A 27166-nucleotide genomic window follows, 5' to 3' on the forward strand; every position below is an offset into this window, starting at 1 on the left:
CTAATGGGGTATAGTTAACACTATGGCTCATCTACTCCATTCCTCAAAATGAAACATAAATTGTTCAGATCAGGTGTGTAGCAAAAATGTGATTTAAGATGATCCCTTGGCAGTGACATTCAGTTTTCACACAGGCAAAATGGCATTAGTGCTTCATGTCAGATTCCCAAATGTCGGAAGGAGCAGATTAATGTATGAGCCAATATACATGATTCTGACTGATCTTAAACGTACACTCTGCATTTTGCCTTAAACACCTTAAACATATTGTATTTTGTGTTGTAGTGCTCTTAATGACCACAATAAGCAATTTTAGTGCTAAAATTTAAAAATGCATGTTTTCAGTAGGCTTTACTGTGCTTTCTGTTGGATTCCACAATGATGAATGTGACTGAAACTAACCTTTCAGCTAGGGATGTACAAAAGGTTTCAATGTCAAAGTGTTTTGACACTGTTTCAACAGGCGGTTTTGAGTGTTTTGAGCTCAAAACAAAACACCCTCTAAATAAAGGGCCTGTTTCGAGCTTAGAACAACAACAAACAATAATATACTTTATTTGTTAGCCGCCCCATAACAACTTGTGCGCTCGCGCTCTCTCACTCACTCTCTCTCTCTCTCTCTCACACACACACATTCTAAAAACTGCCTATGACTTCTATGTATCACAATCTCCAAGCACTCTTTTAAGCTCTCACCACTGAAGATTAACTGCTCATACAGGGAAACATCCACAGCCATTAAAAGCTAACAACATTTTTCGTCAAATTCCAGACACTAAATAGGCATCACTTTAAGGCAAAAATCACTCATTCAAAGAAATCAAGATGTGGCAAACCCATAACACCAACATACCTTACAATCCCCAGTCACCTTAACTACCACAATCTCTTATACACTCCATAAGTATACAACATGACAGAAATTGCTGTGTCTGTGATCCATAGACTGTTAGCACACTCTTGTAGTTCAAGCAAACTGGGTGACCCTTACAAATGAGCTAGGGCAGGGGTTCTGGGCCTTGAGTCCCCAGGTCATCTCCAAAATGGCCAAGGCTAGGGATGACAGGAGTTGTGTCTCCATCTCCATCTACTTCTATTTCACAGCCGCCGCCCCACCACAATGCCTCAACAGCTTTCTCTCAATACCAACTCCACTTGTTTGAGAATCCTTAACCCTGTCATATTAAACTGTATGTATTGTGGCTGTCTTGCTGCTATATAATTACAACCAGCAAACTGAACAGATTAATGGATTGACATCTCAGATGCTATCATCACTTAAAAAAAGAAAAAGAAACCTGCAACACCCGCTTTGGACTGGTAGACTGGGGAGGGTTTCCCTCCTTTCCTTCCCTTATTTTCAGGGGGAAAGATATAATTAAGCTGAAGGGCAGAGCCTTCATTTTTAATAAAAGTACAAATGTTCAAATGAAAAGGATCAATATCTAATTTTACATCTTCAGTTGCATGATGTGCCAAAATTACCTTAAATATTTGTTATGGATGGAACAGCATTCCACCAATTTAGGCTTCTTTTCTTTTTTCTTTTCTTTCCCCCCAGTCTGGAGAATGTTAACATAAATTGTGGCATAAATCTTTGCCTTGTAGAGTAGCAGAAGGCGCATATAAAAACCCATATCTTTACTGCACATATTTCCCATTAACCATAATCTATTAGTAATTGAAGTTCATTACCAATTCTTGTAGGCTTTATTGCTATCATGCTGCATGACATACTGAACCTGGCTTGCATAACAAGAAGTCCTTGCTGGGAAATATCCTATTAACAATGACAGTGCATTTGTCATTGTGATAATAAACCCAAGAGCTGCCTGTAGATTATAAATTATTGTGGTGCCATTTGCAACGCTGTAGTTTAAAGTTTTTGTCAGCCCCTCCGCTTTAAAGCCCCTATTTTTCAGTGAGTTATAACTCAACCGTAAAAATCTGCAGCCTGCTAAAGTTTGGCTACAAGGTCTTGGCCCACGAGGCATTTAAAGAAAGAATCAATGAAAGGCTAGGTTCACTCCCACTTAAATTATACAAATAGGAGCCTAGTAATTTGAATTGGAAGCTGTTTCCTTTGTTTTTGTGTAACTCCTAATTCATTCTATTTTACAACACTGCATTTATTGGAGCCACTCACATAACTGGGTGGGCAGGGGAGCGGGCGGGCAGTGGGGAAGGCTGAGCAAATCTGACCTCCCCCGCCCCCAATGATCCATTAAACATTATTGGGAGCACGGACTGAGCTCCTAGATCTGCTGCTGTGCCAGGTAGCATGGCACTCTGGAGGGGACGACACATTTTGGCCTCCAGGGCGCTATCCAGGTTAGTCGTTCAACGGCAGCAAAATGATTCTGTTCAGGCAAATCGCTTTCAAAACGTAAACAGCAGGGGGAGCAGTCTTGCGAAAACTAATAGCCAAAAAAACAGCAACTTTTTTTACATCGGATATACAACGTTATAGCACTATATTGCAGCAATTAAATTCGAAACAAGGCATTGGAAATATGATCAGCACCCTGCTGTCAGCGTAGGGACTGCAGTGTCACAACAGAGAAAGTGTGGAAGTACACTTCTGAGATTGGTCGTGACTCCATTGCAGGGTGTAATCTGGAAAGCCCCCAGGTACCCCACAATGCACCACGAGTGTGTTGCATTGGGGGATTCCCCCAGGAGATGGGCACTGTAGGTGCCTACCTCTGTGTCTCCTTGGGTTGAATGCAGACCAAAGAGTCACACAATCCCAGAACCTGGGTTAGTGGCATGCTGTTACTGTTAACCCAGGCTAACAGCTGGGCTAAAAAGCTCTAGACGCCCATCTCTGTGTGCAGCCCAAAGGGACACACAATCCCAGAGTGTAGGGTAATAGTGCATTGGCGCCATTAACCCAGGCTAAAAAGCCATGCTAGGCAGTGCGGCCCTGCTGGGATCAGGCCAGATCCCAGCGGTTCTCATACACAGCCTAACTCAGGCTGGGCTTCCATGTGAGAACAGCCGCATTGCATAGGTGAGAGCTGCTACTGTATCATAGTGGCCAACACAAATGCAATGTTTTTCATGTTGTAACCATTTTTAAGCAGTTGATAGTGGGCCAAAATACTGTGCACTCCCTCCCTTCTCTCATTTGAATTTCCTCAGATGGCCTTAAATATATTTTTAATTATGTTTGTATTGTCATTAACCATGGTAAATGCTAACCTGATTCACTCTAAATCAGAGTTAACAAACCTATTTCAAATCAAAGCCAGGGTAAGATTAAAACCTGGTTAGCATTGCTAAGATTGGTGATAATGTGATCTATAGCTATAGTCATGACTCTCCAGGGAAGGGCAGAGGGGTGACTGAGAGGAGAAGTTCCTACAGCCCCTTCTTGATCAAAGAACTATGGTTAAGAGATTAGAAGCACTGGGCACCTTTGGACAGTTTTGACCCCAAACCTGAACTTGAAACTTAGGTTTGCATTGAGTTTCACCGCCGAAACTTCAGGTTTGAAGGCGGCATTGTGTCATCCTGATTCTGTCGTCATGTCCTCTGGCTTGTGCAATTTTTGTGCTAGGGAGCTCCTACCTCTCTCCTACTCTATTGGCTGCTGCAGCTTTCCTTAATGCGAAGGAGGATGCCCATGCAACCGGTTCCTCCTTCTTTGCTTTCTCCCAGACTACAGATCATGATCATCTGGGAGCACACCAGGGGAATTAATTTTTTTTATCTATCAAATTTGTACACTGACCCAAACTTTTGTCTCTGGGTAGTTAACAATAGCATAAAACCAGTTTAAAACATATACAAAAAACTTAAAACAATTTAAAAATTTAAAAATAAACCAGAGATTGGAATGGAGGCAAACCTTTGGACTTCTGGTTTATGAATGTGCACGAACCAGTTTGGAGGCTCTTTTATGGACTTCCAAACCAGTTTGAAAGTCTGGCAGTTTGGCTGGTTGGAAGGTGGGAGGGATAGTTTTAAGGCTCTTACCACCACCACCCCGCATTCCCCCGCCAGCACTATGCTTTAAAACAGTCCAGCAGGGTGGCAGTGTACCTCCTTGACACCCTGGTGTGTGGCGGACCTGAAGTATTTGCAAGTGCCTGGTGCGTGTGCGTACATCGCCCTCATGAGCACACGGTGTCTTCATGTACATGCACATCATGTGCACACATGTGCATCAGGTATTTTCAGGTACTTCTGGTCCGCCATGCACCAAGACAGCAAGGAGGTACTCTGCCTCCCCATGGAACTGTTCTGCCAGCGAACAGGAAAGTATGTGTGTGTGTGGGGGGGGGATGAATTCCCTCCCTGGTCCTTAAAGCTATTCCTCCCACGTTCAAACCGGCAGTCGCTAGTTTTGTGCACATCCCTACCATGGTTTCCTGTTATGTCCGAAAGTGGCCAAAATGTCTACAGTAGCCCTAAAAGGCCAAGGTCACGTCCAGCAATACCCAGATTCAGAATTTGCCTCCATTATGAACTAAATGGGTAGGTTTAAGCCAACACCTCTCAGCCTCAGAATCACCACTGCCCCATCGGCAAAATAAAGATAACAATTTGAACTACTTTGCAGGGTTGTTGAAGGGATTGCTCACAAAATGTATGTGAAGTGAACAAAATACTCTCTAAATTGTTATATAGACGCTTAGTTTCTAGGTGCAAGAAAATCTGAACCCATTATAATTATCACGTGACATCTAAAAAAAAGTCAAAGAGTGTTATTTCTGGAAGACTGGAGAGATAGGAAGATTGCAGATATAGGAAGATTGCAGAGAGACTGGAAGAAGAGGAGATAAATGAAATATGTATTACTATTTATTTTCACTTCCTCAGAATGCAAGCCCCTCCTCCTCACCTAGAGCAACTTCTCCTCCAATCATATTACCATCAACAGAAGCCAAAAGAAGGACACTAACAACATGAGCAAAATACAGACAATATTAATTAATATTAATATATTAATATTAACAATATTAAAACAACAACATTTATTTCTCAAGTCATATCTATATTTGAAGGAGGAATTAAAAGGAAGACCAACACAATGTCAAATGGATTTTAAACAGGTCACAGTTTTATGGAAAGGACATCAACACAATTGGTTCAAGGTGGTCAAAGCAGATCATTGTCATCAGGAAGCACCATCATTATATATTTTAAAAGGTGGAATAGCCAACATCATCATAAGACAGCCAGAGGCCAAGCTTAATTTAATTTATTGCTTCCTAGCCAAGTAAGAACATGTGGATTTTTGCCAAAATAATTTCCCCCTGCTAACAACAATAAAATACAGGGAATTTTACTCAGCCCCACCAGAATCTGGGATGGATGGACGTGTGTCTAATTCCTTGAAAGTTTACCTTGAGAGCTCCTTAGACATTCAAGAAATTTATAGATATGCCAGGAATGAGAATCCCCCAAGAGACACTATGACAAAGCTTAAAAATAGAAGGACCAAAGAAGCAAGCCTTCTTGATCAAAGAAATTTCCCTTTGGAACATGGAAGTAAGGAGATGGAAGGTCTACCAGATTCTCCAGTTGAGATTTTGAAGAAACACCAAGAGTTAAGGTTTTTAACTGACATTCTTCAGGAAAGAAGAATTAAATATAGATTGGTGGTGCCTTTTTGGCTGGAAGTCTTTTTGGAAGAGTGCAGATGTACATGTCCCTGGATGCAAAATGCCCGCTAGAATTTTTAATGGTACCAGACAGGATGAAGATTAACCAGAAGATAAGAAATGAGATCAATCTTTCCTTTTTAAAGGAGAAGAACCGAAGAGAGAAAAAAGATGTTATTTGTTGTTAATACAGGGCATTGTTGGAGATTTACAATACTGAGGTTTTAAATTCAGCGGCAAGTTAAAATTAATAGCCTTAATTTATCTCAATATATCTTAATATAAATGATAATAGTTTTTCCAATTGCTGATGAGGTAGTCCAAGATATAGCAAATTTTGAATATAAAAAATTATGAGAGTGTGCTTCGATGGCCAGTGATACAGTTTACTTGTGATATAGCTTAGCTGGATCATCTGCATCTTTTATAGCTTTACACAGTCTGCAGGGTCATTACCTATATCTGAAATTTGGATATTAGTAATAATGATGCTTGATTTGTATTATTCATAATTTTATGCTTGTCTTTAACTCTGTAATGTGGTAAGCTTGGTGATAGGGTGGGAGAGGGTTTTTTTTGGATGGTTATCTGTAATATTCTATATATAATCTTAGTAAGTTGGAAGCTCAAGAGATGTAACCATGCCTTTTCTTTTTCTATTCTCTTCTTATTCTTTAAATAAAAAAGTTTAATTTAAAAAAAAATTCCTTGAGTGTTACTTTTGGCTCATCAGGAATTCCAAACCACCACAAGTCTCAGATGTCGGATGTTGACACCAGACTGCCGAATCACATATTTAGGCCTGACTTCCATTTCAGTCTCACTTTCACCTCTCCCAGTGCTGCATAAGCTCACAGTATATGCAACGTCACAATGGAATAAAGACTCCACTCCTAAACCTCTTCATGGCCAACACAGATCAGATGTATTTGTTAAGAAGTAAAACATCTCCAGCAGGCAAAGTTCAATTACTGATGAATAAAATTCCTTCCCAGTCCTGCAAGGAAAAAACAGACGGTAAAGGCACATCCGGTCAGGTTTAAGGGTGGCAATGAGGTGGGCAGCAAAAATTACATTGGCAAAGAGGGAAGGAAACAGTTCACAGGAGCTTATCTAGGGCTTGGAGATCTAAGCCCTATTCACATATTATGTTCAGGGCACATACCATAGTACGCTATCTACCCTGCATTTGAATAGGCCTCTACCCAGGTCCACTTCCAAAATGAACACATGCATAATCACACACAGAAAACCAGGCACACACAACTTAATGTCTGAATTGGGGCCAGTACAGATAATATCACCCCAGCACATGAAACTAGAGGAGAGATCATGCTGAGAACATGTGATGTCTGCAGAGAATGTCCCAAAACACTCTTGGTGCATTCCTTTATTGTTTGTGTGGGGCTATTATTCTCCATTGCCCCTCTACACATGCTCCAAATACATACTTCTGATTCAGATTAACGGCACCCTCACATGATAAAGGGGTGTCATAAGCACATGTTGGGATGCCCTCTGTTGACGTCATGACAGGAGTTCTCTTGCACGATACCTTGTCTAACCACATTTGCCAGGATGATATCATCAGAACCAGCCATTGGGCTCCACTCTTTGAGAATTCCAAGTAGTTAAGAAAGGAAGCACAGCTTGACCAATCAGAGGAATAAGTGACATTCAAATCTGGCACCAAAATCTCTCTACTCACAACGGTTCCCTTCTCAACAAATCTCTGCCCAACCACTCAACGGCATGAGAAATTAATTATTACTTCCTTTTTGAACATTATTGTTACTGGTAATTTTCATTTTGATGTTTTTGTTCTGATATTATATAAACTATTTTCCTTTTTATGCAGAACAATTTAAAAGCCACCAAAATGAATCTTTCTTCAGTCACCCACTCCCCTGCTTTATACATAGACGTTTGTAAGGAATTTCCTGACCAGCTGTAGCTAAACTATTTCTTCGGTTTATGTCTATAAAGTGCACTCAGTCTTAAAATACAGCAGATGTTTTCACTGGTTACATAATATATTTTGCAGCACATAACAGAAGAATCTTGAATATATGTAGCATTTCTCATCTTCAATTGTCCCCGAACGCCTCACAGTCTTTAAATGTGAAAACTACTTCACCTACCACTGAGGTGCTGCAATCTCGGGGGTGGAATCTAACAGATGTTTAATGGCACCCAGCACCATTACCCAACAATTTATGACAGGAAATGGAATGGAAAACTGTAGCTGAAACTGAGAAAGAGGCTGTAATTAGTTAGAGAGTTTAGCCTGCCACTTGGAGCTAATACGCTAGGAAAAAAACATTCACAGAACTCTTGTAGCTTAAAGTGGTCATGTTATTAAGCACACCATCTCCCAAAATGCCTTCTGCACAGTCATTTGATTGGCTAAGAATTTTGCACGGTGCAAGTGAGCACAGGATAGGGGCTGACATACCATACAATCTTTCCATTCACCTTGTAATATGGCCTAAGTGCCACTGTGCAGGAGTGTAATTTACACCATCACAAAAGCTGCACTACTGGAGTTGTGCAAGAATATGGCCACTGGAAATAGTGGCCATAGTATTGCACAACTCTGGAACACAATTTCTGCTATAGTGCAAATTGTGCTCTTGTGCAACTGCACAAATACAACGTGATGAGGTGAACATAGTTGCACAGTATGTTAGCCAGGGTCAAAAAGATGGATGGAGAATATCAGCGGCTGTAGATTCTTTTGTCACTGAAGCTCTAAGTCAGGTTCAGCCAGCACGGACATACGTAATTCACCTGTATGGTTGTTCTCTCTAATGTTGTAGGAGGACCATAGTCTGTTACCTCATTCACAGAGAAATTTGGAAAGACTAATCTGCTGCAGTCCTTGTGCTGGGTTAAGATCCTGCAGTAGAGGGCTGGGCCAAGAGGATATGTGCACCCATAGCATTTATGAATACATATAGGTAGGAAATCATAGAGATTGAGAGATGCTGCAATTTTCATCTTCGATTGTATCACTCAGGGCTAAACAAGATGAAATGGAGGCAAACTTGTGGCCATTTAAGCAAATGGGACTCTGGAACGCATTTCATAATGAAATTAGAGTTTCCCCTTCTCTGAATTATTTTAAGAAGGACCTAAAAACATACCTGTTTGGTCAGGCTTTTAGTTTATAGTTTTAAAGCTTCGGTTTTAGAGGTTTTATTATATTTTAAATTGTTTTAATTATGTTAATATTTTAATTAGTTTTATATTGTGAACCACCCAGGGACTTTTTTGTATGGGGCAGTATAGAAATGTACTAAATACATGAATGAATGCATAAATAAATAAATGCAATATTGCACCTTTGTCATTAAAACTGCTTTCTGACTTGTATGCCTGAGGACAAAAACTAGATATATATTTTATTTTTATTTATTTATCAAATTTGTATCCCACCCCAAACTTACATCTCTGGGCAGCAAGAGATCCATGACTAGATATGATGCTGATTTTTAAAAGACTAAAAGCAGCCACTGAGGGCCTTGATTCAGGTCAGGGTTATAGCTCTGGGCTGACAGGGGTTTAACCCTTTCTCCATGCTATTTTCCTGAGCTCATACTCCACCTCCCCAGAGCTGATATTTGCCCTGTAAAGCAAAGCTGACAGGCACCCATATTTTAGGGGCTCAGGCACACTTTCAAATCTGATCCACACCCAGCCTATCAAGCTGCCTTGCCCTGAGTAGAATTAATCTAACCCATAGCGTCTGCTCATGTGACTCTACAAAAAGTCTCAAGAAGAAATTTTAAACAGCTTTGCTGAAATGATTTTACCTAGGGAGGCCAGTGAGTGAAACAAAGTAGGGGCTCTGTCAGATACTTTGGGAAGATAGATTTAGGTCAATGGCTGTGGGCAATGGCCCTACCACCATTTCAAATTAAGGAATTGCAGCAATGGTATTTCATGTAGGCTCCACAAAAAATGAGCTGGAAAGGGTACAGAAAGGTGAAATTATTGTATCCCTGTTCTTTATGTGAGAACAGTAGTATATGGCACACTTCCCATAATGCTAACAACTCACTAGGAGGTCTAATGTATAAAATTTAGATTGGTGAAGAAAACGTATGTGTACACTGCCTCTGGTTTCTAGTCCATCTGGGCCTATGACTGTGCAGTAGGGATATGCACGAGCCGGTCCGGAGCCCAAACCGGTACGGAGGCCATGTTAGAGGCCTCTGAACTGGTTCGAACATGGCCCGGTCCGATGGTCTGGTGCTGGTAGGGGGTGGTTGCACACTTGTTACTTCTGGTATTTCTAGCTAACAATGGGGGCAGGGGCTGCAGGAGGAATGCTGCCGCCCCAAAATCATTTCAAAAAAAGGGAGCAGGGGGGGGAAGCAGCGGAAGGGGTAAATACAACCCCCCCTCCCCTTAAAGAGAGACCCCCACCGGCACTGAACTGCACTTCCGCGGTTCCGTGCACATCACTACTGTTCAGGTCCCTAAGGAGATCATCTAGGCCACCACACATTCATACAGGCTTCTGCTGCATAGCTGAAAATGTTCTCTGATCCCCGGGGGCTTCTGAGATTGCTTTTTAAAGAGGCATTACACAACAGAAATAAGAAGAAATCACATGTGTCCATCATGTGCAACCACACAATAATCTCCCATTGCTCCTTGATGAGCAGGAAGCATTTGGAGACACGTTGGCTAATGTGTAGTTTTAAGAGATGCTGCCTTCCAGTGGAGAACATGGGTGAGAGAGGCCCTGTCACCCCATTGCTCAGCATTAGATGGGCCTAATGAGAGAAGAAACATTATTTGCTTAGACTTAAAAATGTTCCCAAACATGCCACAGTAAACTGAGCAGCTTATATTAAAAACGAATGCCTTGGGCATGTCTATGAGTTTTACATTATCAGAGAGCTTCCCTAATATGATTTTAATTGAAAGGGTTTGTGGATAAGCATTATCACTTCACACATCATTCACTCATGTATAGCGTGTGTGTGTGTATGTATATACACACACACACACACACACACACACACAATTTTACGCATTATGTGTCTGATGTAGAAAGCAAGAAATTTATTCACTGCTATTTACGCTATGCATGGAAACAACTGTATGTCTGATGTTTCTGGTGCTTTATGGAAACCATCCAAAGAAATAAATGCATCTCACATTTGGGTATTCTGGACCATTGTCTATGAAATAAGTGCAAATCAAGCAGTTCATGATTACTTTCAATGTAGGGCAATGACCAGGCAGAGGAAGCTGATGAAGTAGTCCATGATGTGAAACCACCAATGGCTACAGCGTGGCGATCACGGAGGATGTGCAATTCCCACCCTTATCTTGACTTGCAGCACTGGGTGGCAGCAGTGAGGGTGCTGGAGCCAGCATTATATAAGTGAACACTTGTCAACTGTATCAGCATCCTGGATGATGAAGGAGAGCTGGTCTTGTGGTAGTAAGCATGAATTGTCTCTTGTGCTAAGCAGGGTCTGCCTTGGTTTGCATTTGGATGGGAGACTACATGTGAACACTGTAAGACATTCCCCTTAGGGGATAGGGCCATAGATAAGTGGAAGAGCATCTGCATGTCTGCATGCAGAAGGTCCCAGGTTCACTTCCTGGCATCCCCAGATGAGGCTGAGAGAGACTCCTGCCTGAAACCTTGAAGAACTGCTTCTAGTCAGTGTAAACAATACTGTGTTCACTGGATCAATGGTCTAACCTGGTATAGGGAAGTTTCCTATTATAGTATGAGACCAAGCCTCTCTGGGACACCTATGGAGTCCACAACCATACTGGTTGCAACATTTCCTGTCTCCACCACCAGAAATTAAGCGGATACCACCCCCACTTCCCTTGATAACCACAGAGTGGCTACTAGCTATTTTAGCTAGCAAATCAGCTCAGCAGCTGCCTCTCTGGCCAGGAGGGTTTTACTAAGTCTACTTGGTTCGAAGACTAGAATCTTTTCGTGATTATAGAAACCTATGGCACTTATTTATGCTGTTAGAACTGAAAGGCTAGCATACTAAATGTGCTTTAGGTAATGAGGGCTCTGAAGGGCACTGGTGCTTCTGGATGGAAAATATAAGAAGCATACCGTGCCAATGTTCCATCATCCCCATTGTCTCACCATTTTATTCTATGCACAATGGAAGGTAAACATTTCACTGATGATATACAAGACTTGTTCTTATGAGTATTTAACATGTGACTACATTGCTGAAGGCTGGGGTTTTGAATCATACTCATTCACACATAGAACAGTTGAGTCCCATTCATTGTGCTGTTAAAGAGTAAAGAACATCAAGAAACTGAACTAACACAAACCTGTTGGAAGTGAAGGACTTTGCGCTGTTTCTTGTCTCAAAGACAGTGTAAGACAGACTAGTGAGTCAGAGGGCTACAGGGTCAAGACACTGGTCATCCCTTCTCTGCTGCTCTGACACTATCCCTTTGGAATGTAGATTGCTACTCTTAGGGACTAACTTCCTTCCTTCCTACTTTGCACTTCCTCTTCCTCTCTCCCTTTTTCTTCCTGTTCCTTCTACCTTGCAACATGCAAGCTCCTCTCCCTACACCATGTGTGCAGAGATGCAGAATCCATCTGCATCCAGCTAGATAGATAGATTAGAGATTCTAACTCCTCGTTTTCCTATCTAGAATGGAGTTCTCTAATAAATACCACTTATATTGATTTGAAACTATGAACTGGCTCCAAGTTACTTTACTCTCAGCATACACACATGCCTGACTAAATTCCGCTGTGTTGTGCTTCTGTGCACTCTGCTATAATGAAAAAGGGTTTATCTTACCAGAGAAAATTCCCAACAAAACCAAGACAACTAGACAAGAACTTAACCACATACTGAGCCAGGTCTCACAATCAGTGAGACCCGATTTGGGAAGGAAAGCGGGGAGAGCGGGATAAGCCAGCTCTCCCCGCACATGAGCAGGGTGGGAGCCCTGGGCGGCTAGATTGGCCGCCCACACGATTGCCGGCTCCGTGATGGAGCCGGCAGGGGCTGAGGAGTTTGGGGGCTGCATGGACCCCGGAAGCTCCAGTATGCCCTGTTCAAGCGCGCAGGGCATACTGGGAGGCGGCTTTTTGCCTCCCCCTGGGAGTCTACTTATAAGTAGCCATGGCGCGGAGCTGCGCTGTGGCTACTCATGATCAGAAAAACCAGGTTTGCGGAGCGCTTGCTCCGCAAACCCGGTTTAAGGGGTGGGGTACTTAGGCAGGTTAACCGCCGGGAGGCACAGTGGCTCCCACAACCATCCGAAATCAGGCTAGGCTCCCCTAGCCCCATTTTGGATAGTTGTGGGAATAGCCTCAATGTCTGGATATACAATAGGCTATAAAAAGTGAGACATCTCTTCCATTGGATGCTGTGGGGCAGATCTAATCTTAAAATACAAATTTCTAATCTTTAAGATTCTAATATAATCTTAAAACACAAATGCCAGCATATTTAATCTAATTTCTATTTAGGATTGTGTATAGCTGAGCCATTACTTCCTTTACTATATTGCTAAAGAGGCATTACGTTCAGGCAATATGTAAGGTTGTCTCAGTGGGGCTGCATGGGTAATATGTTGTTGTTGTGAGCATCCCAGATCAAAACATTAGCTTTTTAAGAAATAAAAATAAAAATAGCTTGACTTTGTGACAGAAGACAGCCTCCTCCTCCTCCTCCTCCTCCTCCTCCTCCTCCTCCTTCCTGGTCGATCTGTTACTGTTCATCCTGTTTGTTCTCTTCACCCGTTTAATGTTCTCTTTGAAAACTGTACTGATTTACAATGTGGTGGTGAGGGTGATATAGTTTTTGTTACTTAAGAGACACAGCGGGGGAAAGCTTGAGTAACAATCAGAAGGTTGCTGGTTTGAATTCCTGCTGGTACTATATCAGGCAGCAGCGATATAGGAAGATGCTGTAAGGTATCATCTCATATTGCACGGGAGGAGGCCATGGTAAACCCTTCTGTATTCTACCAAAGAAAACCACAGGGTTCTGTGGACGCCAGGAGTTGAAATCGACTTGATGGCACACTTTACTTTACTAATGCAAATTATGAAGGAGTCAGGCAGAGTACAGATAAGTCAAACCAAGTCACTTGCATCTTTGCTCATACCACAAACAACAGTGTGTCTTGCAGCTACTACACTACACTACACTACACTACACTATGTTGCAGAGTAATTACTTATCCTCTATAAGTAATTGAACAAGAACCCAACTTTAACTGGGAAACAAGGGTTTGATATTTATTACTAATTAAACACAGGCTAAGAAAACTGTGAGGTGCGTCTCACAATCAGTGAGACCCGCTTTTGCCGGTTTCGTGGGGAGAGCAGGCTAAGCCCGCTCTCCCCGCAGACAAGCAGGCAGGAGCCCTGGGCAGCTGGATCGGCTGCACACACGACTGCCGGCTCCGTGATGGAGCCAGCAGGGGATGGGGAGTTCAGGGGCCATGCGGCCCCCGGAAGCTCCAATATGCCCTGCGCAAGTGCGCAGGGCATATTGGGGAGACCCCAAGCCGGGAGCCTACTCATGTGTAGCTGCAGCGCGGAGCCACATCACGGCTACTCACAATTAAAAAAAACGGGTTTGCAGAGTGCTCACTCCGCAAACCCGGTTTAAGGCGCTGGCTACTTGAGCGGGTTACCCGCTCAAGAACCACCGGGCTCGCAGCCAAGCCTGGTGGTTCATACAATTGTAGGAAATCGGGCTAGCGGAGGCTAGCCCGATTTTCTACAATCGTTTGAATGGCCTCAATATATAGTCTAACAGTCTCCTATGCAGAGAGAGGGAGAACCCCTCAGTTTGAATTCAAGGCAACAAGTGAAGAGCAGACAAACAAACACTGTGACTCCACCCCCAAGCCAGTACATCCAAACAGAGAAGCAGGCCCCATACAAATAACTGAGAAATGTCTATGGAAAAATCCCACCATGCCATGTCATATTGCTATGTCAGTCTAATCTCTACCAGGCTCTACTTCTCTACTGGAAGTGACTCCCACAAATACCACAGCTATAGGTCAAATTTGTCTACATGTTAGAATACTCAGGAGAGAGTGAAATATTGAAGCAACAAAACAAAGAGACTCAGATGCTGTGACTTTCAGAAATAAACCATTTCTGTTCAAATGGCTTATTGATGTGTGAGGTAATTCATCACAGATCATTTTAGATTTCCAGGCCAACTACCATAAAAGCTCACATGAAACCAACTACAGTCTATTGAGATCCCATCTGCACACACCAACCCTTCCAATATTTGCTTAATTACCCCACCATGCATTGTTGAGCCAGTTACAGCATTCCTGAAAAATCTATAAATACATCGATGCACTCTAAAGATAGACTGTGCAAGACCTCAAAATATAAACCTCAGAAGAAACTATAATCTAAGTTAGAAGCTACCTTCATTTTGTAGCAGCATTTCCCAAAAACAAATCAATGTGTTTCAGGGCTTATTGTTTGTTTTTCTTTAAAAGAAAAATCAATACACCTGCACTTATTAGAGAGATTGTGAAGTGATACAATGTGATCATGTCTCCATGATGTCTGGGGCCTTCTTAAAACCCTAAGCAGTTCTGCTTTTACTTACCCAGATATAATGTTTTGAGGCTTAAGAATACATTGACTTCCATGGTGGTTCAAACTAAGGTCCTTCAGATGCCAGTCAGATATAGCTGAAAGCTCAGACGTGAGGCATGAATGTGATGGCTCTCCCTTGCCATTTACCCCCAGGCATCTGATACTCAGGGGGTCTACTGCTTCTAAACATGGACACTAAATTTAGCTGATCATGACTTAGGAATATAACATCTAACATGTGGGTCCTTTCAGCAAAACCCGTGTGGATTTTCACTTCAAGTATAACAAGTAATCTTGTAGAAGCTTCATTTCAAAAGCAGTTTGAGGGAATGTTACCTTACACGAGGCCTCCTGCATCTTGATAGCCCAGCACAATATATAACATATTTGATTTAATTCCTTCTGTACTAGGGAACCGTTCCCTTGTTTAAAGTTTGCAGCAGGCAGTTGCAGAAAAACCACAAAGTATGATGGTGCAGAAATGGAGAATTCCTAAGTGCTTCAGCTGCTCTTTCCTTTGGGTGTATTTACACAAATATCTTTTTTACGTGGTAATTGCTATTGTCACATGATAGCCTTTTGAAATGTCCATCTTGTGTTGGCTCTTGCCATTTCAGATTTTTTTTCCTCATATCAAGAGGGATAAAAATTCACACAAGTTTAGCTTATCATCATGTCAACATTTTCTGAATCTATCCACTGAATCTATTCCTTTTCATATTGCTTGCTTGAAGTAGATGTCACAGGGAAAATGTAATTAGTTTTGATGACAGAGCTTAATTAACACCTTGTTGGGAGTAGGTTTGTAAAGAAAGACATCCAAAAGACTGATTTAGGCAGTTAATTTTTACTACCAAGAGTCAAACTAGACTTTAATTCCAGGTAAACCACAGAACGAGTGACCCATCTACCCAAATATCAGCTAGTTATGGTAGCTTAACAATAATAAATATTAATATATTTAATAATATAGTTAATAAACTCATGATTTTTTTCCCTGTCTCCTCAGCCTGTGGGGTTGGGGGGAGTCATATCGTTAAGCTTCTGGTGGCTAGCCACCAAAATACATAGCTGGTTGGCCTGTGTTCCATCCTGTAGGTCAAATGCGCAGACCTGCAGTAAATACTTTTAAGGCATCAGCATATAGGAAAATGTGAATGGAAAACCCCATTGCAATGGTCTTCACATGTTATAATACTTGATTTGGGCTTATTTTAAAAATAAGAGAGACTGAAGAATAGCTTTTTCCCAGGTGAACCTACCAAGTTACAGTGGTCTGAGGCCCTTCTCTTGGTACAGTCACAGGAAGATATTAGGTGAGTCATGACTGAGGACTTTTCAGCTGTGCCTCCTTATTGTATCTGTGAAATGCCCTCTCCAGGGATACATACCTGTTGCCACATGTAATGGCTTTTAGGTGCCAGCTGAATATTCTTTTATATATTCAAGGCTCTAAACATGTTTGGAGAAGGACTGTAGTTCAGTGGAAGAGTTTCACATGCAAAAGATCCCAGCTACAATCCCTGATGTCTTCAGGTAAAAGTAAAGTAAAGCATGCCATCAAATTGGTGTCAACTCCTGGTGATCACAGAACCCAGTGGTTGTCTTTGGTAGAATACAGGAGGGGTTTACCATTGCCATCTCCCACACAGAATGAGATGAGGCCTTTCAGCATCTTCCTATATCACTGCTGCCCAATATAGGTGTTTCCCATAGTCTGGGAAACAGTTCAGGGCCACAAGGCATAACTGTGTGGGGAGAGGGGAAATGTTTGGAAAGGGAAAATAAAAGTTAGTTTCTGTTTCATTTCAACATGGTGTCCCGGTTCTTTTTCTTTCTACATTTCCCAGCCCTGCCTGACAACTTCAGGTAGGGTTTGGAAATCCTATTTCCCCTCTCCCCACACAGTGCTGCCTAGTGACCCTGAACTATATATAACTACTACTATATCCTGCTTCTAAGAAGATGGGATAACATCTCCATACTACCCCTCTGTCCATTAAATGAAAATACAATATTGTAAAATCCTGTGAAGCCAAAGTAGACTACCTGAAACCTCAGCTTCCTGTCAGGGATTATCCTGCCCTATTGACAGTTAGCCACTAAACCCGAGTAACTATGCTGTGAGCTTCCAGGTGTTTTGAGGTCTCTAAGAAAACCTCGAGGTTGTCTCTTCCTATCTGGATACCTCCTCACAGGGGAAGGGGCAGAAGCATCAGCCAGGGATTTGTCCTGGGTAGTCTTTTCTGCAGGTTGTGCTTCTGTTGTGGCCTCCTGTTTGAAATCATTCTGCAGGAGAGTCTGTTGGTCTTTTGTGTAGGATGTCTGGAGGACCTTAGCTTTGGCTGTCTCCAGGGTGAGATTCTGATCATTCTATAGTGTCTCTGATAAGTGGCTGCCTTTAAACCCTTACACCAATCTGTCCCTGATGTGTTGTTCACTCATTGCTCCATATCCATAATGTTGGATCAGGACATATAGAGCTGTGATAAAATCAGATATAGATTCCCCAGGCTCCTGCTTGCATGCATGAAAGCAGGCCTGTTCACAAATAATATTACAATGGGCTAAGGAGTGGTTGTCCAGTTCCCCTTTTACTATGTTGAATTGTTTCATCTTTGCACCTGTGAGTCCCCTAGAAATGATTGTGTTCTCTGCAGCTGGGCCCATAGTATACAAAAGGGTATTATTCACTTGTTTCTCCTCAGGTTGTATATCCAGGCCAGAGAAGGCAAACCTCTGAAATCTATTTATCCAAAGAGGCCAGGTTTCTGGATTCTTGAAATCAAATTCTGCAAGTGGGTGGGGTTACTTGGAAGCAGAATGGAGTGGCCATGACTGCAGCGCAGAATAGCAGAAGCTGGATTGCACTCACTAGGGATGCACTCGAACCATGTTTTGAGCACTGGTTCAGCACAGGGAGGGGAGCAGGGAGCAGGAGCTTTAAGAAAGAGAAGAGCAGGTCCTTACCTGCTCTCCGCCGCCCCATGCAGCTTCCTGCTGGGGTGGCATTTGGCCCATGAATCCCCATATGGCGCCAGCATGCACATGGCATCCGTGCACACACAGGGACAATTTGCATGGTCAGCATGGTGTTGCTGACCATGCAAATGGCACCCACGCATGTGCAGATAACATGGGCATGCTGGCGTCATGTGGGGATTCTTGTGCTGAGCACCGCCCCAGATGGAAGCTGCATGGGGCGGCGGGGACTGGGTAACTAGCTGACATCCAGACTGACACTGTGCTGATGCATCAGTGTTTTCTGTTGCACTATGGAGGAGGGGAGTTTTTGATTATCTTCCCTTCCTTTCCCTTGCCTCTGCAGTCCCCTGTGCATTCTGAAACAGTGTCCCTGAGGATCATGCAGGCAACTGCAGAGGGAAAGGGAGATCATCAGAAATCTTCCCTCCTCTATTGTGTGATAGAAAAAGCTGGTGCATTGGCACAGCAGAAGTCTGAACATTAGCCATTGTAACAGCGACTTCAATAAAGTCCAGACCTGAATGCTTACTCTATTTCAAGACTGCAAATAGTGAACGTACTAGTCAAATAACTTTTGGTCTGCCATTTTATCCCTTTAATTAAAACTGGAATAGGCCATGCATAGCTTGGTAAACACCTTCTGGGTCCAGTTTTTACTAATGGACTTATGGCTCAGCTGCTATACGCCATATGGCCAGTTTTCAGACCGTTGTGCTGCTGTATATGTAAATCCATAGGAAAGTTCAAAGTGAATGGCATAGGCTGAACAAAGGAAGACAGGATGAGAAAGAGTTAACATGGTTAGTCAGACCATTTGCTGTTGGATGCCATCCTCGTTTTGGCCTGGGTGAACTTGTTTCAGCTGCTTTGTTTGCTCTATGCAGAGCAGCCAAAACAAGTCTATACAAGCTAAACAGCTGAGAACAGATGAAAATAGAGCTAATAATACAGTCATTAGGAAGGGAGCCAAGGCAGAAATTGCAGATGTCCAGTATGAAAACAAAAGTTTGTGGCGGGTGGTGGTGGTGGTTAAGTTAAATTGAAAGATACAGATTGTACACTGGGAAACAAATCTAATGTAGTTATTCTGGGTGGATACTGTTTATCTTCCATTTACACTAGTTTTAGTAATCGGGCAAAAAGTGATCCCATAAAAGAAAAGACAAAGATATTGTTATAGATGATAAGTGATGCAGATTAATAGGCACATTGCTGGCTTATAGTTCATAATGGCCAATGGATATTTTATCCAGGGGAGGTAATTGTTAGTAGATGGTTTCCTAACAGTTGGGCAATCTGTGTGTTTCAATGGTGTACCCATCAAAGTTTGGGGAGGATACCACTGCCCCTCACTAGCAGAGGACAGGGGGAAGAGACGAGCCTGTGTGTGAGAGAGAATCAGCAGCTGGTAGTTAGTTTAGGGGACAGACAAGCAGATGGACAGTGCAAAGCAAAATCACTACTCAACCACCATTTTAACCTGTTGTCATATTGTTTGTCAAAAATTTGGACAATAAAATTGTTGGAGGTGGAGTCCCAGTGCATTGACCTTTTGCACCAACTATCCTAATGACCACTAGGGGCATTGGGAGCAGAGGTAGCTAGTGAGAGTCTCTTTGCCTGTCCCTGCTTTCCTCTGCTCTATGACCCCTGCCTTGACTCTTCAGGTACTTCTTGTAGTGAGTCAGTCCTCTTCCTTTCCTCCTAGAGAAAAGGAGGAAACATCTCTCTTTCTCCCCACCTATTCATTGAAGCTATTCCCACGACCAGTAGAAAGCAGGCTAGCTCACATTCTACTGATCATGGGAACCACCGGGCTCGTGGACGAGCCTGGTGGTTCCAAGGTGGGTAGCCCACCTAATTCCCCTCCCCTTAAATGAGGTTAATGGAGCAAGCTCATTTTTTGGCCCGTGTGCCAAGTAGACCCTCATGTGCATAAGTAGACCCCCAACTGGGAGCCTGCAGCCAGCCTTGCAGCCTCAGGGGTCTCTCCACTTCTGGAGGCTGGGTGGCCTCAATCCCCACAGCCCCCACCGGTGCCGTGATGGAGCCAGCAGTCGTGTGAGTGGCTGATCCAGCCGCCCTTGGCTTGGAGGCTGCACGTGTGCAGGGAGAGCAAGCTAAGCCCACTCTCCCTGCACAAACCCTCCTGGCACTTCACACATGTCATGTGAAGCACCTCATTATGTAGCTGATAGATAGGATATGTCTTTCCTATTCCAAATGTATTTCACTCATAAACCTATTTAGTTTCGACTCTACAGTGTTCCTCATGTGTGTTACTTAAATAGCTGCAACAACTAAACTCGGTACTCTGTAACTGGAGTTGTAGCTTCCTTGGTGCTTTGCTAAATAATCACCAACCCCAACAAAAATGACTTTTCAGGAGCCCATGTAGTGTGAAGTAGCCTTGACCTAAAGCATGTAGATTTTGCTTACATGAAAGTATGCAGAGTTGAGGGTGTGTTGAGGTGTTTGTTGTTTTCAACTCTAAAGTTAAGAACAACTGCTTTGCACAGAAAGAAGTAAGGGTGGCAATAGTTAACAACAAGCTTTGTGTAAAAATACCCAGTAGTTTAGTGTCTTTCATCTTAACTGTGTTTTTCCATAATAAAACACGATATGGAAAATGAGGCTAAGCTATGCTTTAGATATATTGACTAGAAAGCTTTATCGCAGCTTCTGTTTCTTTCAGATTTCTCAGGTGAATTCCATAAAGTCCATGGGGAGCCTAAGGCTTCAATTTTTTTTTTGAGGGGGGGAATCTAATTTCTTAATCACATGTTCTGAATAATTATGATTCCCCTCAATTTCATTTGCCACTAGGGAAATACACTCTAAGCTTGTTTCTAGCATCTGCCTTCCTTAATTCCTTGTGTACACTAAAGCACAGAATTTATCTAACATTTTAGAAATGTCTATTTTTGAAATGATTTTTGCTTGCCTTGCCGTGTGTTAGCTGGGAGAAAGCCTCCGGCATTTTTTATTTGTTAAAGTGACAGTCTCACCTAGATGCCATTTCTGTGATTATTTTAATAATAAAATGTTACTGGAGTTTATATACAGATCTAAATTGAACTAAAAATATATGGGGAACTAGTTTGAACAGTATTTATTGGGAGAAAGAAATGAAATCCTGGTTGCCAACTGATCAGAAAAAATCCAGCCTCCCATGTGCTTGATCTGTGGTTTGATCTACAGAAATCCTCCAGTGCAAATGCAACCTGTGTGGCCATCCTGAGTCCTTTTTGTCCCTGTGTATTTGCTACGTTGTCCTGAGACAGGGTTCATGTCTTGATCTTGGAAGGCCTTTTAGCCAGATTTTGTATGGTTACTGTTTTTAATCATGTCCTCATTTTCAGGGTCATTCTGGTTCATGGCCCTAGGGCTGGAAATTCTCCGCTAATTATTTACAGCTTAGTAGCCCAAGTCTGCTGCTGAATGCTCCACCTCACCAGCTGGTCTCTACATAGTCCCCATGGAGGGGTTGAAATAAAGTGAATGAGAAGCCAAAAGAGTATGTGGTGTGAAGGACAGGACTTAGAGATGAGAAATGAAAATCAGCAGGGAGCTTTTTAAAACATCTGCATCTTGACTATGTGGCCAGTTGAGTTGTGCATTAGGTAAGCATCACAGAACCCATCCTAGATGCAGACTGAAACTATAGTTAGGATTTAAACTCTATTAGTGAATGAATACTGCACTGCATACCAAAGCAACAGTTAGTCCAAAATAAACTAGCTGGGCCGGGTGCAGAACATCTGTGCCTCCGGCTGGCCCACCCACCACTGCTGTTCCCCCCATCACACTGGCACACCCAGCTTTCTGGCCAACCGGCCGCTCCACACACCCCCACTTATGCCCCTCCCCATGCTTTCTGGCGGGCTAGTTGGCCCGCTTCCTCTCTCCCCCACCCTGTGCTTTCTGGCTCGCAGGCTGGCCGGAAAGCTGGCCTGCTACCTCCTCCTGCCTCCTTCTCCCAACGGCTGGCCTGGCCCACCGCCGCCGCCTCCTGTTCCTGGCTGCTGGCCTGGCCCGGCCTGCTGGCACCTCCATCATCTCCCTGTCCTTGGCGGCTGGCCCAGCCCACCGCCACCATTGTCTCCCTGTCCCCGTCGCTATCTCCCAGGTAACTGCTCTTGCGAGAGCTGCCACACATGGGATTAGCAGCAGGTATTATTATCTGTTCCTGGCTGTGTTTTCACATTTGTCCATTTGGATATTTCCACAGCTTTGGTTCTGGTGGTGGTTGCTGCTTCCCTTAGTAGAAAGAGGGAAGATGGAGAAGAAATGAACAAGAAAGCAAAGGCAAGAGGACACAAGGAAGAATGCAGAAAACAGAGAGAACGGTGCTGTCACCCTGCCTGTTGCACCCTCCTTATCAAAATCAAGGTACCAAAGGCCTCTGCTAGTTTTTGCCTCCTGTGTGACAAAGCAAATGGAAGGCAGGCAGAGCAGGAAGTTCATACAGCTAAGCTCTCGATTGACTTCATCCGACATAATGCTTTTTAATCACTCTTTGAACAAAAGATTTAGTTCTAATCCTCCTTTTGCTCAATTTGCTGCTCCTCATTTATATGAGATCTTGTATTTGTTTAATTCCCCCTGCATATTTTTTCTCCAAAATGGTTTGCATAAGAAGCAAATTGCTAATATCTTCAGACAAATGAATTTCAAGGGCTATAGTCTTTTCAGAGCCACCCTCTCTCTCTCCCAAGGTTTCTTTTTGAAGCACGGCAGCCAAAATACATCTAATTCTTTTTTCGGTGTGTAATCTTGCATTCTCTTGCTGTGCTCTTATTGCCTTCATTGCACCAAAGTGCTGTTATTGTGCATTTTGCTAACAAAAAGCATATGATAATTAAAGCTAGTTTGAATGAGAATGGAGTCTGCCAGCCCTTTCAATTATCCTTTAAATATGCACAATAAATGTGCATTTTGCCATAAACTGCACTCTAAGCTTATCCCAAATCCACAGGCTGTACAGATCGAGCTGGCTGGGGGTTGCATTCCTATCTCCAAGATTGCAAAGCAACCTCTATTAAACAGCTCAAAAATAGGTTTTTGGATCATGTACCAGGGGCTAGGATAGGCAGGCCCTAAAAATGGTTGTCCAAATTCTAATTAGACATTACACCTTTGTGTGTGATTTTTTAACTGAAATGATGCATAGTACATCCCTTATTCAGCAGTCAAAAAAATCTGCTGGTCACAAATGGTGCTCACTTCCAACTTGCCCTCCATGCAACCACACTATTCCCTTTGTCTTTGAGACCCAACTCAATATGGGAAGGATCAAGTGCCTGGCACCTGCAAAGATGCCCCATATTGTCCTGCTCCTGTACTGCCTTATGAAGGCAGTGTGGGTTCATGGAGGGCAAGTTGGAAGTGAGCCCAGTTTGTGAAATTGCTCTGTAAGAAACAAGCAGATGATTGCAAAAACAGTGAATACAATTTTTAAAAATATATTAACAACACTGACTACTCAGCAATATCCTGGTGCAAATATGGGACTGGATTTCTTTGGGTTGTTGCAGTTTTTCTTAATGCATGAATGGCGTCAGACACCAGCCAGGTTGAGGATGGGTTGAGGGTCCCTCCTTCCTGATGTGGGGGTGGGTGGGTGGGATACTCAGGACATGGATAACTTAAAATGGTGCTACTTCGGAGAACAACTGTTGCGGTTGCCCACCATCACCTGGTAAGCTAAGGCTCAATGGGTTAGGAATGTGCAAACTGGTTCGACCTGGCCCAGGCTCTTCTTCAGGAGGCCGGAGAGGGTTTGGAGGAGCCCCTGCTGCCTTTGCTGCCACTTCAGCCACCAATGTCTCTTCTGCCACCTGCACCGTCCCCACCACCTGCAAAGAGAAGGTACTAAGTGCCCTTTCTCTTCCCCCACCCCAGTATAGGGAATGCCCCTTTACTTGTAAAGGGGAATCATCACTGGAACTAGCCCATGAACCAGTTCAGCCCAGTTCGCTGGCTGAATTGGGCCTGGTTCAGCCAGACCCAGAACCAGATCAGGTCTGTTCGAATTCAGTCTGAATTCAAATCGAACCAGCTAAACTGGTTCCATGCACATCCCTAGACGAAAGGGGAGCTGGTCTTGTGGTAGCAAGCATGACTTGTCCCCTTAGCTAAGCAGGGTCCACCCTGGTTGCATCTGAATGGGAGACTTGATGTGTGAGCACTGTGAGATATTCCCCTTAGGGGATAGAGCTGCTCTGCGAAGAGCACCAAGGTTCCAAGTTCCCTCCCTGGAATCTCCAAGATAGGGCTGAGAGAGATTCCTGCCTGCAACTTTGGAGAAGCTGCTGCCAGTCTGTGTAAACTGAGCTAGAGGGACCTATGGTCTGACTCAGTATATGGCAACTTCCTATGTTCCTACATTCCCTACAATGGCTAGGTGTATAAGGCAACACTGGGCAGTAGTATTCACCTTTCCTCTGTAATGGAACCTAGTTGCCCAGAAAATATAAAAGGGGAACATTTGTTTTCTTGGCACTTGGAGGGCATACAGACCCAGATCCACCCTGACAGTGTGCAGCCACCCTAGAAAACTGAAAAAGGACTCAGTGGAGTGTATCCATCTGCTCCCTTTTACCTTTCCCCAGAGGGTTGGCACTATGGGGAGCAGTGTGCATATAGGAAACCCAGTGCAGGACTTTGCCCTAGAGCCTCCAGGATCCAGGCACTGCCCCGTCTCTTAATCTAATTGTTAAATTGAGTGTTTTCCATGGCATAGTGTGGCCCCTCTGCCGTACCTCTTATTTCCAGCAATATTAATGGCAGTCAAAGAGCTAAGCTTGTGATTTTATTCATTTTAGATCTTGGGCTATGTGGGGGTTGTATTAAGTTCAACCAGACATTAATGTCACTGCAGGCATAATAGCTAACTATCTCTGAACGTGGCAGGAGGAATTTGTGATCTGGGTGGGAGGGGCTGGGGAAGGCATGGTGCAGTCCTGCAACTTTAATCCTGGCACAACATTCAGGAATATTACCTTTTTTGAGCATGTGAATGTCTTCTTTGTGTGGCTCTGTCCTTGTGGTTCTCTCACAACATCCTTCCTGGTCTCCAGGCAGGCTGCTGCCCATGTCTCTGTCCAGTAGGATTAAGATTTGTTTTTTAAAAAAATGTTTTTGAGGTATATTACAGATCAAAAAGTAGAATTGCTATTTGCAGGCCCCAAACCATGGACAGAAATTCTGCAGTGGTTTGGAATAGAGTGAACACTGCCATTGTGACCATACTGTGATGAACCTTGAAGAAGAGAATTCAAAGAGATGGGCTAAGAACCTTGGGGTAAAATGTGTGCTACATTTCTGCATTTTGCACTTGGCATATCATTCAAAAGAAACCAGAAGTTGTATGGCATTAAATAATGCTAGGATATATTTTATGCTGCATTTTTCTAACATGCCTTACTAAGGTTGCAAACCTCAAACATTAGGGAGCAAGTCTCATTGAACTCAATGAGACTTCTTTCTGAATAAATATGCTTAGAATTGTTCTGAGGATGCCAGAGATGTTATCAGGCTATAACAGTTCATAGGTGCGTAGATGGCTAAGGCTTCTGGGATCATGGATGGTGGCCACAGTGGCGGCAAAGGCTGCTGGTTGGCTGGCTGGCAGTGGCAGAGGTGGCGACAGGCAAGCAGACGAGTGGGGCCCATCCTTAACTCCTGCACCAGGTCCACTTCCAAACTTGCTGTTCTCCTGACCCATGGAGACCTCTGTATTAACCAAATATTTGATTTCGAGTTGCATACTCTTAGCAGCTGACAATGAAGATCTAGGGGCATGGGGGATTTAGGAATAAATATGTTTTCCTCTGATAATCCCAAGCAAAATGGCTGTTTATGGTTCCCATCCATTAAACATTTTACTTCTTTTCTTCAAATCACTGGGTAAGCTAGTCATGACTAAGCACTATTGAAATAAATGAGACATGATTAATTTAAGTCCCATTAATTTCAAAGGGGCTTAGTCATGACTGGCTTAGTCATGACTGTCTTAGTTTGGATCCTGCTCATTATGCCTATATAAGTCTAGCAAAAATGTTCTTTGTTTTTTGAAGAAAGCTTCTTTTCATTATTGACACCTATATATATATATATTATAAATTAAGCTACACTTAATTAAACTTTCAGTACACATGAATTCAGTTAGGGCTCCTGATGATGAAAATTGTGCAAACCATCAAAACACCATGTAGGCACATTTACTCTTTAAAGTGAAAAACTGTTGGTTCACTTAAATGTAAATGAAAATTAGTCTGGGGAATTCTATGAAGCATAATCTCTTAATTAAGCAATTTCAAGAAACGGGATGAAATGAAATTACTATTATAGAGTCCACTGCTGCATGCGGTCTGATAAATGCTGTCAAATCTAGGGTAACCCATTAAATATATGCAGGCACCTCACTTTCCATTTGAACTGGTTAAAGAAATGCCCTTAAACCATGTGAAGGAGGCGACGCCAGACAAGTAGATTCAAATTATATCTAGATTAATTGAGAAAATTGGAACATGGTCTTCTCCAAATAACAGACAGAGAGCCCCAGGCAGTTTAGATGTTCAAAAATTAAACTTACAACTGGCTTACATCTGGCAATGATCCTGTGCACTAAATCCATTTGGCTGGCCAGATGGCCTGAGACTTGAAGCTTTTTAATCTCACACACAAAGCACTTTGGGCTGAGGGGAGAAAAATAAATACAGCATTGTGACAAAAAGCTCTCTTTATTGGTTTTGGAGCTATAGGTGCTAGGAAAAAATGTGGGCAAAAATAATGTTGTTTTCACCACTTATTTTCCAAGCACGGCATATTCTGCCATTGTCCCCTCTCAAGCTTATTTATCACTGTAGAAAGGCAAGATTACTTATCAGAGAAGCAGGATGCAAGAGAACTGCGTTATTTGCAGGCCTGTCCTCAGTTGGAAGTTGCAAATGCT

The 27166-nt window shown here is 42.9% G+C and overlaps 1 protein-coding gene across 4 annotated transcripts in view; it reads left to right on the top strand.

Annotated features, from left to right (window-relative positions):
* Positions 1-27166, top strand: part of LOC128326989 (histamine N-methyltransferase-like) — a 194096-nt gene that overhangs the window by 110867 nt on the left and 56063 nt on the right. For all 4 annotated transcript variants that reach the window (XR_008308416.1, XR_008308418.1, XR_008308415.1 and 1 more), the window contains exon 7: positions 22439-22599. Coding sequence is in view for 1 of the 4 variants with exons in the window: in XM_053255161.1 (XP_053111136.1) it covers positions 22439-22599 (161 nt within the window). In the remaining 3 variants the exon portion in view is untranslated. The remainder of the gene's footprint in view (positions 1-22438; positions 22600-27166) is intronic.

The sequence above is a fragment of the Hemicordylus capensis genome, chromosome 1, assembly GCF_027244095.1.
Source record: "Hemicordylus capensis ecotype Gifberg chromosome 1, rHemCap1.1.pri, whole genome shotgun sequence".
In the NCBI taxonomy this organism is placed as follows: Eukaryota; Metazoa; Chordata; class Lepidosauria; order Squamata; family Cordylidae; genus Hemicordylus; species Hemicordylus capensis.